We start from the raw sequence: 18,997 nt of genomic DNA, 5'->3' as shown, positions 1-18,997 counted from the left end.
GCTACTTCATTCACACACAACCCCCAGAATGTCTGGAGGACCACACCTGCTGTTGGTCGACGGGTCCATTGGACCTAGCTGGGAGATCTTGTTGATCACCAGCTTTCCCTTCTTAAGCCACTGGAGGACGATTTTAGTGCCAAAGCAGGTCAGCACTAGGAACAGAAAAGTAGAAAGAGGAGGAAGGAAAGGGAAATGAACCCCTAGGCCTCGAATGCTCTAATGCCGTCAGGGTCGAAGAAAGTAAGAGTTCAGTCAGAGGACTGGATAGGAAAGGGTAAAGAGGGAATTAGGTATTGGTTAGAGGAAAATTATACCAAATTCAGTCATTAACTCATCAAGCTGACCAGTGCTAATTGATGAGTAGCCCCTCTCTTTAGTTCAGCTTGTAAAATTATGCTTACTAACAGCTGCACCACGGGAAGGTAGGGATCGGACATTGGGTATTTGTCCAGGTTGGTTCCTTAAAGCCTTCAATGGGAAGGATTAATGGCTCTCCCCCCTGTATCCGACAGATATCCTTTTGCAGCCATAAACAGAAGTAAACACTGAAATACTAAAACGATTGTCTTTAGAGACAATTAATATTAGATACCCTCCACAAAACTGGCTTCATTTATACACTGACGGATCCTTGATCTCCAGAGAACAAGGTGCCGGTGCAGGTGTTACGTGCTGTCTCTTCTCACTTTATAGATCTCTTGGGTATGGAACAACAAGTTTTGATGGAGAAATCATTGCAATAAGTGAAAGTCTCAGGAATCTTCTATGCCACATCAGTAAATTTAAAAATGCAGTTATATTGTCAGACTCCAAAGCAGCTATTCTATCAATAGTCTCTAAACACATACCTTCATCTCAAACAGCAGAAATAACTAAAATGCTCTCTCAATTAATATCACTCAATAAAAGAATTGTATTCCAATGGATACCATCCCATTGTGGAATCCTGGGAAATGAGAATGCGGTTAGCCAAACACCTGCATAGAATTGGAATATATCAGTCTCCTATCTGTCCATTGTGCAACTCAAACCAAGAAATGGATTCGGAACACCTCAAAATCTGTGCTTCAGTGGCTGGTCATGATAATATCTTTGAAAAATATTGGAGTGCAAGCGGTCAAATGACTTCATTGTCAAACGCCTGGCATTAGAAAACAACAACAACATATTTATATTTAATGATAAAACGCAGTATGATATTCTTGACCCCACTGTCCGTTTTGAGAAAGATGATCAACAAGCCAATAACGTTAACGATGAAAAGAAGTCTATTTACAATCCATGTATTCCTCACTTCAGTGAGAGATACAAAATGAATATTAATACATGGGAAGTGAAAAGACTTCTTTTTGGCACTAGGGGAACATCATTTAAGTTAACCAAAACCGTTCTCCTTTCTCTTGAATTTTCTAATGAGGACATTAACAAAATTTGTCTAATGGTATTGAGAGATTCATTATCCATTTTATACATTTTATACAATCACTTGTATAACATTACGTAATATTTTTTTTTTTACTTCATTTCATTACTCTTCATTGTACTTTCATCTCATGTTTCTCCGAAATCAAATTGTATTTTATTTTTAAATTTATCATTGTTCTGTATTCTCTCCGCAAATCACATTGTATTTTATTTTTAATTTAACCTCTGCTTTGTATTCTGGTTCCTAGTGGTCAGCTGTAGATTTCGGCAGATGTCTCAAATTGTGGAATTAGTAGTACATACCGACAATGAGTTTTAAGTAATATTTCACGACAATTTTTTTATTTATATTTATTTATACAGGCATTCACATCTAGGTCGGGTTGCAAGGAGTAATGAAATGCAATCTATAACCTCTACTACTCAAATTCCATTCTCATCTTCCCATGGTGCAACCTGTTTTTAACAAACGAGGCTCTAGGGACCGAGTCACAGATGTATAATCGTTCTATCAAAAATGGAGGAAATGCCATTTCAGCATGCTGACCTGCCATGGCATGCATAAGCTTTCCCTAAGTGGTGAAGAGGGAATATGATCAAGTCAATCCTCCTGGCTGGGTCATATGAACCCCTAACCAATGGCAGGTGTGGTCCTCCAAATAGTTTGAAGGTTATGTGTAGGTGATATAACCACCATATCATAAAAGTATGGTGTCTGCATTAAAATAGTTATACAGTCTCCTGTATTGGACAGCATAGACTTAATGGCTCTATTGCCAAGAATACAGCATTAGTTAACATTATCTCGGTCATATCACGTGTATAGGATCTTTGGGATATCAGTAGGCCATGAACTATTGTTGCAATTCTGTTTCTATAGTCATAAACTTTTGTCTTGCATTCATTAAACTCATTTCGATTTTTTCTTTTAATGATTAGTGATAAGGTAGTAACGAATCATGGTATGTAAATTTCCAATCTGATGTTTGCCTTTGTGACTGAGGGAAACCATGAAAAACTTCAGTCAGATGATTGCCTGACCATGGGATTTGAACCCGGAATCTCCCGAATGCGAGTCTAGTGCAATACCACTGAGTCACCTCACTCAGTTCAGAATTTATGTAAGCAGTGAGTGTGAGACTTTTCCAGTCAATATATTATATACAACTCTACAAACATAGTATATTGATACTATAGATGGCTATTAACTTATGAAGGATATTACACATTTCTTTGAAATTTTAAAAAATTTCTATAACAAAATTCTGAGATATTGTTAACACTAGTATATTGTTAACACTAAATGCAATTCCAAAGAACAGTCCATGAAATTAATATAATGAGAATAACATGATATGATGCTTCTCAGAAGAGGATAAATCAAACAAGTTGTTTATATTTTATTTATTTTATTGGGTTATTTTACGACGCTGTATCAACATCTCAGGTTATTTAGCGTCTGAATGAAATGAAGGTGATAATGCCAGTGAAATGAGTCCGGGGTCCAGCACTGAAAGTTACTCAGCATTTGCTCGTATTGAGTTGAGGGAAAACCCCGGAAAAAACCTCAACCAGATAACTTGCCCCGACCAGGAGTCGAACCTGGGCCACCTGGTTTTGCGGCCAGACGTGCTGACCATTACTCCACAGGTGTGGACAGTTGTTTATAAGTTGTTAATGAATAGAAAGAGAAGATACATACGTGCGTGCACACACGCATGGTGATCCTAACACAGAGGCTACAATATGTCACTATTTATGAAGAATGCCTGCCTCACCTGGTCTACAATGCCCTCTAGTGAAGATAACACAGTAGGATGGATGTCTCGTTGCATATGCATAATACGAGAGCAACGCCACATGGATGGAGTGGCTCGTATAGGTCCTGTCTCTCCTCCTGATGTTGTCTGACTGCTATGTGGTTGCTGAGGCTGCCCAGAAGATGAAGTATGTTCTCCTGTGAATAGTTTTACAACAATTTACAAAAGTCTACACATCTAATGCTGCAATATAACCATCAGTAATATTGTGAGGGCGTGCTGTACCTTGTTGCTGTGTCTCTCCTCTGACTGCTGCATGCTGGGCCTGCAACATTACCACGTACAATTTAGATTAAATTTATGGTATTATTCACGTAACTTATTCGATTATAAAAAGTGACATAGGAGGAACTGCAATATACGAGCAGGATATTAATTGAACACATACTCATTTCTGTGGACTCATACACCAAACATTGGAACGAAAAAATCGTAAAGAAAGCATTGGATTGGGAGAAATGAAGTTCCTAAGACAGTGGCAGGTTATACACAAATGGACAAGAAAGGAAGTGAATACATTAAAAACAACGAAAAATACAATAAGTTATTGAAATAGTAGAACAATACAAAAATATGTTATATATATATTGTCGCCCCAGTAATATACTGTATTACCTAAAAAAATCATGGTTTCAAGAAATCGAGAGAAAACACTTTGTATTGCCTCAAACAAATACTCCAAATACAATTCGGAATTTAATACTTATATATTTAATTAGAGGATATGGGGGTGTGGAATCCTGGGAAATGAGAATGCGGATGCTTTAGCAAAGAAGGGCAGCACTGCTACTTACAGACCTGTTACTAAATCTACGTATTACTCTGTGAAAAGATTTATTAAATCTACATACTTAGACTTCAACAAACAAAATTTAATAACACAATCCCAAGGGAAAAAATGGAACTCTCTGCATCAAAATCCACAGTTAATTCCCGATTTACCACGAAAATCGTCTGTAGCTGCATTTAGATTGGCAACAGGCCATGATTGTTTGGCCAAACACCTGCATAGAATTGGAATATATCAGTCCCCTAACTGTCCATTGTGCAACTCAAACCAAGAAATGGATTAGGAACATCTCAAAATCTGTGCTTCAGTGGCTGGTCATGATAATATCTTTGAAAAATATTGGAGTGCAAGAGGTCAAATGACTTCATTGTCAAATGCCTGGCATTAGAAAACAACAACAACATATTTATTTCATGAATTTCTGAAATTTTAAGCCACTTAATTATAATTATGATAATTAAAAATATATTGCTTACATATTGAAATTTCAGTTATAGTGTGATGTTAAAAACATATTGTAAACAGAATTAATTACCTACTGTATGAAGAAAATCTAACACTGAAATCTTGTCAACGAAACTTAAGTTAATGGTTATAAATTATGACACATATCATGATATCAAATAATATTTGTAAGAAATGGATGAAAAATATATAAGGAACTGTAGGAATTTGAGTAATTATTGTGTTGAAAGTCATATTATCAGAGGAAAAAAATGCAAAACTTCATTACACAGTTCTCATGCTACTGCCAACTCTTCATCACCATTGTCCTGTTCATGTTGTTGAGATGCTTTCAGATTCTGGTAAAAATTGCACTTTAAATCCCTCCTCTTCTTCTTCTGGATCCCAATTTTTTGGGGCTTCAGAATTTGTAGGTTTCAACTGCATATTTTCAGAAACTCTCCCTCTCTGTTCTGACGTATTTTTGTATTCCCCTTCAAAGTATAAAGTTTTATCTGACTGTGTAAGAATTTTGTATAAGGATTTCCAAGAAAAAAAGGTCACCAAAATGTCCCCACTAACATCATGTTAAATAAGAAGGACTCAAACCAAATAGTCCCACATTTAATGTCTCACACATAATAGGGTCAACATAATGAAAAGAACCACAACAAAAATGTCCCACGTAGCTGAAAGGTCCACAGGTCAAAGAGTCTCACATTTAATGTCTCATATAAAATTGGTCAAACCATTAAAAAATCTTTGAACTAAATGTCCCAGACACTTAATTACATTGCATGTAATAATGTTTTCAATAATAATCGTTTATCATTGCTATAGCATTGAAATGTGGAATGTCAAATTCAAATGTAGAATGGCTCAAATTATCTCTAGTCAAAAAAACAAACCAATGTTATTACACTAATGATATGATAATCTGCACCATTATCATCAAGACAACCGAAAAGGTGACAGAAAATATTGGAGGTGTTTTGATCGAAAGAACTGTAATGCAAGATTACGACTAATTCAGATTTGGGAAATCTTAAAGTCATAAAAGATGGTACAGAAGACCATTTGCATCCTCCAAAAGTCAGAGAGGGAGGTTTTGAATAGCATACGAAGGAGAGCAAGAGGTAAACACGTAGGACATTTAAAACATGATGTAACTGAATACTGAATTCTCCGAAAAAGGACATTTTATGAAAGTAGTCCTTATAAAATGCAGGTCATTTTTGTATGTTGGACCTTGTAGCACAGAAAACATAATATAACTGTAGGACATTTTGAATAATGGACTTTTTTAACGTGGACATTACCAAACGTGGGATCTTTTTGCATATTGATCCTTGCAGTATATCTCTGATAATCGTATAAGGTTTTGATTTTCCACTTTTAATTCACATTTATCATGTCAGATCACTTGTTCTTTATTTTCGTTAACTGGATTATGTTTTCCAATATACTCTGCCAGTGCTTTTAAATGAAACACTTCAGTAGTGTCCATTTCTTTAATTTTAAATGGTTCTCCATTTTTCTTTGATGATCATATTACAGTTGTCCATTGTGATGGAACATAGATAGGACCAATTCTGAAGAGTTTTTTCTTCTCCCTTTCTATAAAAGAATACGTATGTTGCCCTTCAATGTGTGTATGAAATTTTGAAGTTAAGTTCTTGTTCCAAAGAATATCTCAATTTCATTAGACTTCTTCATGCCAAAATATATATATATATATATATATATATAGTTTCTTTATCGGATATATTGTACACTGTGAACTTTCAATTATGGTACTAATATTAAGATCAATTGTAAAGCTCGCCCATTATTCTGAATCTTAAAACAATCTTACTGTACGACATTTTGCACACAATAATAAAAGAAAACCACTGTTGAGTATAAACATAATATATTTTAGTATAGAATCGATGACTGTAGAATCTATTGTTGCAGAAGCAAAATAATATAATGCAAAATCGTGTTAAAATTATTAAATGGTGTGTAACTGTTAATTCTCTTGCAGGAGATCAGAATGTTCCATAACTTGAACACTATGCAGTTAAAATTTCATTCTCAAACAAAAATGTTCTCAGTTTCCTTCATTTAAGCCATAAAACATGAACTCAATGACTGCATGCAAGGCTTTATGGGCTGCTGTCTGATGAGAGAAATCAGCTTTCTATTAAATAAAGTAAAGGCAATAATGATTGCAAAATGCCACTTTAAGGATATTTCATGCATGGAGTTCTACAGTTTCTAGAGGAAATTCAAAAGTATGGCACTCGTGGTGCAAATAAATGTCCTGAGTCTGAAGGCTGCCTGTTAATTACTATAATAAATGCTGGCTGGCATGAAAAAGAGCTGTGTAGTGAATACACATACATAAAATGTAAAAAATCATTCCCGCTTACAATGAGTGTCCCGTTTTTTAGTTTTGGAAATCTGGTCACCCTTTCCTACGTTGTTTCTAGCAAGAATGACTAAATCTCGTGTCATAGGGTGAACTTCAATAGTTTGTAGAAGATAAATTATTGAGAAAAACAAACGAAACTATAGTCATGACGCTGTTATTCCCAGCGTGACTCCTCCTCTTTGCTTACGTCTTAGGAAGTGAAGGCTCTATAAAGTCTAGGTAGGTAGTATCGTTCGCCATTTTTGTTCTTTCGTTGCCGAGCTACCATACGAGGAATCTATTTGCCACACCGTTAAACATTATCATGTCGTAGCTCCTATGATAATAAATCAAACACACTGTAATTCAGCAAATAATTGAGCAGCAAATAACATCTTCGTGTGCTTTCTGCAAACGCCAACGAAAGAGCCAAAATGGCGGGCGATTATATTAAGTATTTATCAAGCCTTAAGAAATGGATATTGTCTTCATCAGCGAATCACAACACGCACAAGTTTAAATGTAGCCAAACTGCAACGCGATTGGCTGCCGGAAATTAGAGCGACAGAACTATAGAGTTAAGAACTATACTTCAAACTGTTTTGATTGTATGTGTTACTGGTACCATGTGTATATTATTTGTTGTATACAGTAACTCTTTTAACTCAAATAATTTCTTTGTGTTATAATTTAAAAATTCAGTGATAGTTTGTAGTTTTGTACAAGAGTAGGTTCTTTGCTTTTGTTGAATCTTACTTGGATTCTTAAACACAGCTTCAGTAAATGAAAGCTACGATATGTTGTAAAATAACTTTGCATTATCTAATGTAAAATCAAAACAACTTTGGATAAAATTTCCTTTTTTCATTCTAACATACTTTTCAAAATAAAGTAGAAATAATATTTTTTTCTGATGTACGTCATACTGAGATTTCACTGTATTCTAAATTTCTCCTTATTGAGTTCACTTACATTATGTAGACGTTTCTCGACAATTGAATATCCGCCAAGCTTAATCAAAATTAGCTTAGACATAGTGACACAACATTCACATACCTTAAATGAAATAAAGAAAAATGTGGTATTATGTTACACGAAATGAAAATGGACAGTGACTTTGTTATGACCCAACAAGCGAATGTTTTTATGGGCCACACAATTATGCTCAGGTCATACTTGTTCATAGTTTGACAGTGAAATGGAAGCAGCCAATTTATTATAAGTTTCATTGTACTATCACGTCTTCATTATCACATGAAATAATAATCTTTGCAGAAATCTCTGGTTTTAAAGTATGTGCTTTCGTCAGCGATAATGGCCCTCAAAATCAGAAACTAAGGAAAGACTTAGGAATTAATATAAGTCAGACACATACATTTCAAATCTTGTAACATATACTCTTAAGTGTAGAGTAAAGTGCTTTCTGTGATATACCGCACACATCACACTGAAAAACTAATGAGGAATCATTTACTAGACAATGGATTTATTTTAGAACCCAGAGAAACTGTAGATCAGCAGTAATTTCAGATAACGAAAATACAGATTTACTGCCATAAATGAACAATGAACGACCCCTAGTGACTGAAAGTGAACAGAAAAATGCCGAAAAGCTGCACAGCTACGGTCTGGTAGTGCTGCAAATGCTATCCTTCACAAACAATTACCCAACAGAGAAACATGTAGCACAGGTCATTCATATTATAAATAATAGTTTTGATGATTTAAATTCCCAGATACCTGTCCATAAAACTTATTCAATGAAAAGAACCGAAGACAGACTGTATTTTACTCAGTAGTAATAACATCATATTTGCAATCCCGCAAGTTCCAGAAGCAAATAGTGCAATGACTTCAGAATGTCAGCAATGACAATGAAAGCAAAGACATCAGATGTCTTGGAAGTAAATAGCTCTGAAAAAAAGTGAATAGAGTGATATGTCTGCCAGTTATTTATTGTACTGATAGAAGGAGATATATCCGTGTGTATATGCTACGAACAAACTCTTCTATGGTAAACAAACAAAAAACTGTGAAAGTAAGAAATCCGAATGGTTGAAGTGTGTTTCACTAATCTTATTCGTCCTTTTGTTGATTGACTTCATGTGGTTTACAAATTTGAAAGATGTTTTGAGGAGTACTATGGGGCTACACTAAACAAGTGTAAAAACATAACACAAACATTTACTAATATAGTAGAAGTTTTCTAGTGTAGATCCATTCATTATTGAATGTTATTCTGAATCCGATCAATCATTAGAATGAAAGTTCTCAACAAACGCTGAAAGAGCAGAGAAGGAAATCGTCTACAACTGGTCGTAAAACAGCAAAGAAAATGAAAATCACCAACTAATGTGAGTACAATAATATAATATTTTTTCTTCGAGACATTCTGTATTATTTTCATATCTTCATTTTAAAGAAATAGCATTTTAACAATGTTCCACAACGTCTAAAAAGCCCACAACAATCGAAAAAAGTGTTTGGGATCAAAATGATCTTTTTATGAGTGTCATAAATATATTCGGTGTATTGTGTTCCATAGTTAAAGATAAATTACAAGTCCCAGCCTCGAAAGCAGTTTCCTTCTGAAATACTGAGTAAAGTACGATGTCTGCAATATTTAATTATGTCACAGAAAATTTGACACTTTATAACATCATTAGTAATAGGAGTAGAGAGATGGAATTGATATCATTTTCATCATCATATATTCCTTTTTGAATGGCCTAAATTCAATTTGAATATATAATCTTGGAATGTAGGCTTTCATATAATATCAGTTTTCTACACATTACAAAAAGTATGTAAGAAAATGTGTACAAATGTAATTATATCACACTTGGAATTGGCGTATAAATAAACTAAATCACATCTAATGGAAATTTAATTGGACGAAATAAAATGTATATATTGTAAACAGATCTGTGTAATTTGTAACATTTGTCATATTATCACATACTAAATAAATTCTAAGTATGTAAAAACAATACATATTTGGGTTGTACATAGATTGTGCTGTGCAAAAAGACATTGATTTTATCCAATTATATACTTTGACATAAGAGTCGTCTTGATGTAAAAAGTGGTGACATTTTATCAAGTTTTCACAAGAGCAATATTAAAGTGGGGGGGGGGGACAACTAAGAGGGCAATGTACAGTATGTAGATATCATAATTAAACGAAAGTACACTATTAATGTCTAACATATTGAATTATACTCAGCTTTTGTTTTTAATACCAATATGATGTTAACTATATTTTCACCAAGCATTGATTGCTGTCTCACTACTGATTGCAACCTAACAGGTACCACAGATATGCCTTAAAATTTCGAGGAGTAATATTTTAAGTAAGTGTGGAAGAGAAGGTCTGATGGCCTTAACTACACCAGAATAAATAAATAAATAAATAACTTCCAACAAAATTTGGAAATCTTTAGCATATTTTTAAATACCAAGAAAGTTGAAATGTGGCAGATGGAGTACACATGTATTTTTGGATCATTTGAACGAACTTATTAGTCATAAAAATCAGTGATAAAATAATGACTGAATTAATTTACTAAGTCCACTGTTCATATATATATATATATATATATATATATATATATTCATATATTGAAAGCAATAAGAAAGTTAACATAAAATGTCTACTTACACCAGGCTTCTGAAGGCGTACCTGACTGGAAGCTGCCTGCTTCCCAGCAATGGCCGCTGCTATCTCTGCACTCTTGTAGCGTTCCCGTTGTTCTATTTTTAGTGTGAGGTACAAAGTGCGTATGGGAAAGTATACAGCTTGAGGAAACATACGTCCCACCTGCAACAAGTATCAAATGTGCATAAAAGTTCTAATTTATATAGTACACAAAAAAGAAGCAGTTAAGTAATTACTAATTTTGTACTATATCACCTGTAAAGGAATAGCCATATTCAGATATAAAATACGAAAAACTACTACAAATGATTATAAATTCATAGTGTTCTGCCCAATGGCAGGTCTTAAACTGCAAACCCATCCATCATCCATCCATCCTTCCATCCATCCATCCACAATGGCTAATCGGCTCAAGTTCGAGCTTTGGCCTCACTGATTTTCTGCCTCCAGTCATTTCTATTTTGCGAGGCAAGCCTCCAGTTGCGACACCTAAACAGGTTTGCAGCATCTTCCTTAATACCATCCTCCCATCTTTTCTTCGGCCTTCCAATTCGCCTACTCCCCATAAAATTTGCTGTAAGAACTTTTTTTTGGTACTCGGTCTATTGAGAGCCTTTGTATATGACCAGCCCATTCTAGTTTCTTTAATTTAACAAAAGTAACAAGGTCAGATTTATTATATTTGTCGTACAATTCCTTATTATATCGTATCCCCCACTGGCCATTAACCTTTATCGGTCCGTATATTTTCCTAAGTACTTTCTTTTCAAAGTTACTTAAGACTGTTTCTGATCTTTTAGTGAGGCTCCATGTCTCACTACTATAGGTTAAAACAGTTCTTATTAAAACCTTATATAGCCTTATTTTAGATGCCGAGTGTATATTATTGCTCTTCATTATTTTGTGTAGTGAGTGGTAAGCTTTATTGGCTAGTTTCAATCTCCTTTGTACTTCTATATGTTGATCATTGTTGTCTGTGTTACACGATCCAAGATACTTAAAACTTTTCACAATGTTAAAACCTAAATCTTTAATACTGTTAAGTTGCTGTTCTGTCATTGGTTTAACACGTCTGTAACATAACTTGGTTTTCTGATTATTAATTTCAAGGCCTACTGTATATCTTCTGTTGCTACTTTAAATTCTGTGTACATTTCTAGGATAGCTTTGTTGCTTCTGCTTAATAGTCATATGTTATCTGCATATCCTACTACCTGCATGGTTTGATATTCAAGAGTCCCTTTAATGTTCACTGATAGCTTTCTAATGGCATATCTAGAACAAAATTAAACAGGCATGGAGCCAGCCCATCTCCCTGTCTGAGTCCTTGCTCTATTTTAAAGGATTCTGTAAGTTGTGCTTGTATCTTAACTTGGGCCTTTGTGTCTGTCATAGTTGCTTTGACCAGTCTTATTAACTTTTTAGGGATGTTAAATTTATTCCTAATTTCGTAAATTTTATCTCGTTCTACACTATCATAGGCTTGCTTAAAGTCTACATATATTTGATACACACTGATGTTAAACTCCCAGCATTTCTCGAGCATGATTTTAACTGTGTGTAATTGGTCAATCGTTTATCTTTCTCTTCTAAAGCCTCCTTGATATTCACGTAGTAGGTTTTCTATATATGGTTCTAATCTTAATCGTATAATATTAGTGAGAATTTTATATGCTGTGCGCAGTAGGGCTATTCCTCTGTAATTACTGCAGTCTAATTTGTCTCCCTTTTTATCTATTGGACATATAATACTACTCTTCCAATCACTGGGTAACAGTTCTTTCTGCCAGACAAGTGTTATGAGGTGATGAATTGCTTTTAACAGTGTTTCTCCTTCATTTTTTAGAAGTTCAGCAGGGATCTTATCCACCCCTGGAGCTTTGTTATTTTTTAATGTCTTTAAGGAGTCTTTAACTTCTTCCACTGTGGATGGGTGTATTACATATCCATCATCTTCATCGAGAATTAAATCTTGGAGTCTTTCTGTTTCGTATGTTGGGCTAGGTATTCCGCTCAGCAAAGTATGAAAATATTCCTTCCATCTGGACTTAATCCCCTCCTGGTCTCCGATGATGTTACCATGGTTATCCTTAATAAGCACTGTAGTAGGTTTAAAACCTTCTTTCAGAGACTTAACCTCTCTAAAAGCTGTGTATAGATTATGTTTCCCAAGTTCTTCACTTACATCACATAATTTTTTATTTAGTACTAGTCTTTTCTTCCTTCGTAAAAATTTACCTTCAATTCTTAATTTATCTTCATACTTTATCCTTCTAACTCTGGTGGGTCTGTTTAGCCAGCATGTATAAGCTCGATTCCTTGCTGCTAATGCTTCCTCACATTTCTCATTGAACCAATCTTTTTGTTTATTTTTACTTTCATATCCCAGTGTTGTAGTTGCTGCTTCAGTAATTCTTGTCTTCATATTTTCCCAAGCTTCATCAATATTGTTCGTAGAGGTTCCCTCTTTAAGGTTTTCTTCCAACTTCTTTTGATAGGTTTCTAGGCGTTCAGAGTCTTTTAATTTTTCCATATTTATTTTTGGTTCTTTAATTTTGGATTCATTTTTCCACCTATTTATTTTATCTCTATATATAGTTTTAACAAGATAGTAGTCTGAATTTCCTACTGCTCCATGATGGGTTCTGACATCAATTATGCTTGAGGCATTCCTCTTGTCGATTAACACATGATCAATGCTTGAGGCATTCCTCTTGTCGATTAACACATGATCAATCTGGTTAGTTGTTAATCCATCAGGGGATCTCCAGATCTCATTATGAATATTCTTCCTAGGGAAGCAGGTGGAACTAATTACCATATTCTTATTAGCTGCAAAATGTATAATTCTTTGATCATTATCATTAGATGCTGTGTGCAAACTGTGCATTATTATTCCTTGATATACGAGGCGTGTTCTTAAAGTAAGTTCCGTTTTCAATTACAGCCGTCGCATCGCTGCAATTGTCATTTTGCTCATGCGTGTTTTCTTCTTCAGTCCTCAGGCAAGCTGTGCATGCAGTTTCAGAGCTTCAGTTCGTGTGTGTGTGGTTAGTTGTGATCAGCTGAAATGTTTAAAGTGATCGAGCACCCTTCCGACTGTGAGATACAGTCTGTTATCCGTTTCTTGAATGCGAGAAACATCAAACCAGTTGACATTCATCGTCAACTTTGTGAGCTGTATGGTGATGATGCCATTAGTGATGAAATGGTCAGGAGATGGGTTAGAAAGTTCCGTGCATGACGAGCAGCATACCTGTCGGCCATCTTTGATCAATGACGATTTGGTGCATGCTGTTGGTGAAAAAATTCATGAGGACAGGAGGTTCACAATTTCTTCGCTTTCCTTGAATTTTCCACAAATGTCGCGGAGTGTTCTCTACAAAATTGTGACAGATCAATTACGATATCGAAAACTGTGCTCATGATGGGTACCCAAGATGCTCACCGAGGAACACAAAAGCAAACGAGCTTCCAGTGCATTGAGCTTTCTCACACATTACAGCGAGCAAGGCGATGAGCTTCTTGACCATATCATGACAGGTGACAAGACTTGGGTGTCTCACATGACACCTGAATTGAAGCAGCAGTCCATGGAATGGAGGCACACTGCATCGCCAAGGAAAAAGAAATTCAAACAAACCATGTCAATATGCAAGATCATGTGCACTGTTTTTTGGGACAGAAAAGGAGTCCTACTCATCGAATTCTTACCTTGGGGTGAAACCATTAATAGAGAAACCTATTGTCAGACCTTGAAGAAGCTCCGTCGCGCAATTCAGAACAAGAGATGTGGAATGCTGACCGACGGAGTTGTGTTGCTTCATGACAACGCTCAGCCACACACAGCTCGTAACACCCAAAATCTCATCTCGAAATTTGGCTGGGAACAAATTGATCATCCTCCCTACAGCCCGGATTGGGCTCCGAGTGACTTTCATCTCTTCCTGCACCTCAATAAGTTTCTCGGTGGTCAACATTTTGATGGCGACGATGAAGTGAAAACAGCAGTGCAGGAGTGGTTCGCATCACAGGCAGGCGAATTCTACAATGAGGGGATAGAAAGACTTATGCTACGACTCGATAAATGCCTCAATAATGGTGGAGATCATGTTGAGAAATAACTGAAGTGTGGGGAATACAATGCAACAAAAATGGTTTGTAAATATCTTCCCGTTTACTTACTACACCCTTTTGGAAGTTACTTTAAGAACACGCCTCATATTTTCTCTTATCCCACTTTTGCATTTAAGTCTCCTAGTATGATTTTGATATCGTTAGATGGTAAACTGTCATAAGTTCTTTCTAAACTGTGATAGTACTGGTCTTTTATGTTTTCCTCTTTTTCCTCTGTGGGAGCGTGAGTATTAATAATTGACAGATTGAAGAATTCAGTTTTTTTGCGAATTATACATGTTCGTTCATTAACAGGTGTAAATGCTAGTATATTATTTCTCATCGATTTACTAACTATAAATGCAACTCCGAATCTTCTTTTTCCTCCTTGTTTCCCACTCTGGAAAATAGTATGTGTTTTAGTATCATATATATGTCATTACCCATCCACTTTGACTCTTCTATAGCTCTTATGTGTAAATTATACTGTTGTAATTGTTGTAAGAGGGATTTTAGGCTCCCAGTTTGATAGAGGGTTCTTATGTTCCACGTGCCAATTCATAAGTCCAATTTCCTTTGCTTTAGTCATCATTGTTGTAAACAATCATTCCGAGGCTTCTTGGGTTTCTGAATGTATTTGTTTTACAGGCTAGGGATGTCAGTCCTACGCCCAACCTGCAGCGATCCTCGGGGGTCGATATTTTTCTGTTGGGGTTGTCTCCCTTAGCTGGTATGTCCCAATTTGAAAGCATCAGGAACTCGCTTTTCCGCCCCTGCACTCACTGCAAACCCAGCATTCTCCAATCTTTCCTATTTTCTACCTTCTTCTTACAAGGGAACTGTCCCCAGTCATGGTATTTGAATTTATTGAAAATACATGTTTAAGCTAATTTCCGTTCGTTAAGAAACATGGTGATAGTCATTCATTTCACTTTTTCTTCGTTTACGAAATATATTGACTTATACCGCTTCTTGCGTGCACTCGGATCCTCACAGCTCCATGACACCATGCAACAGCACTTGGATTAATGCACTAGTCAATTTTCTTTTTCTCTCAAAAATGTTTTTATCTACTTATATATTTTATATAATGTAGTGGAGACCAAGGTAAAGTAAACCAAGGGGCACAGTATACCAATGAATATTCTGACTTAACTATTGGGATTTCTCTTTTCTTTTTTCCTTTTATTGATAGACTAGCCGTACCCATGCGCTCTGCTGCACCTGTTAGAAATAAATATAAAGTAATTACATAATTAAAATAGGACGTTTGATCCAGGGAACATTCGTGTTTGTTAGAAGGATAAATCGTTTAATATGTTACTTAATTGAAATTATATTTAAATAATTAAACTGCGATCATTTTGGTCCAGAGAGCACTCATTTGGTACAATGACAATTCCTTTAACATGTTTCTTATTTGTTATTACACGCAACTATAGTTTAATGAAGATTGACATATCATTTAGTTTTAATGTGTAAACTTTATATTACTTGCTATATGGTTCCATTGAATTATGGTAATAACTTAATTTTAACCCTTGTTTTCTACGTCTTCAGTAAATGGCGCTTGGCCCACTATGGTTCTGAAACCTTCAAATAACTTAAATAGTGATACAGCATAAACAGTGATATGTAATTATATTTCTTTCTTTCGAAAATGTAAGAATTCACGATCTCATATGTACCATTGCCATGGTTTTTCTTTCTACTCAAAAATTTTATATTTTGCACATGGGAATTATTGCAGGAACAACAACGCTACAATCTGAGGCAGCGGTGAAAACATATTGTATTGTTATTTTAAAAGTCTATTAGACCTACCAAATTGTGCATAGAATAAAACTTATCGGAAATCATTTTTAAAGAAACTTTTGTTATGTAACATTTTTCACAAAAAAGCAATAATAAGCAAGACATTTCGATTTAATTCAGGCCCCGTTAAATGAAGTATTTTGAATGCCATATAGCCTAAAATCTAAATTACAACGAACTTAATTTATATTTCAATTTTCATCGAAATTCGTTCAGCCATTATCGCGTGAAAAGGTAACAGACATACAGACATACAAACAAAAATGTCAAAAAAGCGATTTTCGGTCTCAGGATGAATAATTATACATGTTAACACCAATTATTTTTGGAAAAGCGAAAATTACCAGAAAATTTTCGGCTACATATTTATTAATAGTATATATTATTTTATATTATATTATATTACATTATATAAAAAGTGCGTTGATAACGGATGTACTCCGATAAGAAAGTTTTTAATTTGTTGTGGGGGCTCTTGAATTTCAGAAGCAACAACTTTTACAACAGAGCAACATAATCTGCTTGGCTCATTACCCAATTTTTTTTTTGCATTGCATTTATTGCATATATAGTCTATTTTATGTATTTTAACACGATTCAATTGAGCATAGTTAAAATTTGAATTATAAAATAATGGATTGCTAAGCTAACGTACTATTACTGCATACTAAATCAATACAATCTCGTTGTTCGTTAATTCTCTGAGATTAAAATGAGTGTGTACATAAATATTATTTTAAGAAATACAGAAAACGAATGTACAAAAAAGCCTATCAAATTTTCTGTGCATAGGAAGCTATTTTAATCTTACCTGTCCTCGATTTACTGTAATAACATTATAGCAGTATGTCCATCTAGAGAAACTACACTTTCCAATGGTGAAATAATAATTAATTATATAAATCGGTTAATTTAGCTCCCGATATTACTTCATACAAACACAGAAACATTGTCTGTGGGCTAAGTTTAATAGCTTTCGATTGTTGCTGTCCAAGGCCCCTTTTTCGATTGTTGTTGTCCAAGGCCCCTTATAGACGAAGTCATTTGTTATTTCATTGCACCGCCTTAGATGGTGTTATTTTAATTTTAAAACTCATTTACAGTAGCATGCAAATTAATCCGAACAACACTCAAACGGGATAAAAAAAGGATCTAAGACATACCTCAGTAATCTATGTGGCCTCCCTTGTTCCTAATAACAGCTCTGAGACGATTTGGCATGGATTCCACTAATTTCCCACAAATATTCTTCGTTTCTTCATCGCGAAACCATACACCAATGAGGGCAGAAATCATCTTCTCCTTTGTAGAACAATCCATATTTTGCATTCTTCTTTTGCAAATTGACCACAAATTCTCAATGGGGTTGATGTCAGGTGAGTTGCCTGGCCAGGGGAGTACCTGAACATTCTTCTTGTTGAAGAATTCTGTAGTTTTTCGAGATGTATGGCAAGGTGCCAGGTCTTGTTGGAACACACCTCTGCCATCCGGAAATGATTTTTGCAGCTGGGGTACGATTCTGGTTTCCAATAAGTGAATATATTTGTCAGAATTCATCATTCCCTTGATAGGTATTAATGCTCCAGGCCCTTCATGTGTAAAACAACCACAAAACATTACTTTAAGGGGGTATTTGGGTGCTTGTTGGAGATGAGCTGCTGTTACTTTTTCAGATCCTTTCCGTACGTAAGAAACACGGTGGCCGTGGACCTCGAAATGAGACTCATTAGAAAAAAGTACATTCTTCCAGTCATTCACTGTCCAGTGTTGATGTAATTTTGCCCACATTAAGCGTTTTTTGCACATAACAGGGGTTAGCAGTTGCTTCTTAATAGGCTTATGAGCCCTTCGTCCAGCTTCCAAAACCCTACGCCGCACTGTTGTGACGTGAATATTCGCCCCAGTGGTAGCCATTAACTCGCGGGTTAAGTCGACAGCAGTTAGTCTAGGATTTAATTTACTTTTCCTGACAATTAAACGATCATCTGCAGGTGAAGTCTTCCTTTTCCGGCCACAGTTTCCTTTTTTCTGGGGTGTGATGGATCCAGTCTCCCTGTATCGTTTTATGATCGAATTAACAGTAGCCAAACCGATGTGACATTCTGCAGCAATTTGCCTCTGTGTCATAGAAGAATGCTCTGCTAGTGTTATAATTTTAGACCGTTTTCGTGGAGTTGTATCCATTTGTGAAGACGACAGAATGTACACAGGATTGCAGTATTAAGTCTTCAACACAATTGAAATGCTTATAAGTACAAAACGACAGGCAAAATGTTACATATTATAAAAAAAATAATGACAGAGCTTCAACAATGGAATTACGCGTACTACAGATGTCAATTAAAGCGGTATGAGCAGCTGTGAGGCCAACAATGACAGAAAATGTAAAAATATGTCATGTTCAGATTAATTTGCACGCTACTGTATCTCATTAAATATCAGTCCTATCAAAATTGTGTAAAGAATAAAACTTATCGAAAATCATTATTAAAGAAACTTTTGTTATGTAACATTTTTCACAAAAATCAATA

The 18,997-nt window shown here is 35.2% G+C and overlaps 1 protein-coding gene across 6 annotated transcripts in view; it reads right to left on the bottom strand.

Moving 5' to 3' along the window:
• Nipped-A (Transcription-associated protein Nipped-A) overlaps nt 1-18,997 on the bottom strand; it is a 494,348-nt gene that overhangs the window by 44,447 nt on the left and 430,904 nt on the right. For 5 of the 6 annotated variants that reach the window (XM_069825168.1, XM_069825178.1, XM_069825179.1 and 2 more), the window contains exons 54-56: nt 10,539-10,697; nt 3,474-3,513; nt 3,207-3,385 (exon numbers count right to left, since the gene is read on the bottom strand). In XM_069825168.1, the coding sequence (XP_069681269.1) occupies nt 3,207-3,385; nt 3,474-3,513; nt 10,539-10,697 (378 nt within the window). The remainder of the gene's footprint in view (nt 1-3,206; nt 3,386-3,473; nt 3,514-10,538; nt 10,698-18,997) is intronic. The other variant, XM_069825181.1, reaches the window with a different exon arrangement.

The sequence above is a fragment of the Periplaneta americana genome, chromosome 1, assembly GCF_040183065.1.
Source record: "Periplaneta americana isolate PAMFEO1 chromosome 1, P.americana_PAMFEO1_priV1, whole genome shotgun sequence".
Lineage (NCBI taxonomy): Eukaryota > Metazoa > Arthropoda > Insecta > Blattodea > Blattidae > Periplaneta > Periplaneta americana.
The sequence above is the reverse complement of the archived record's forward strand: the minus strand, read 5'-3'. Positions and strand labels throughout refer to the sequence as shown.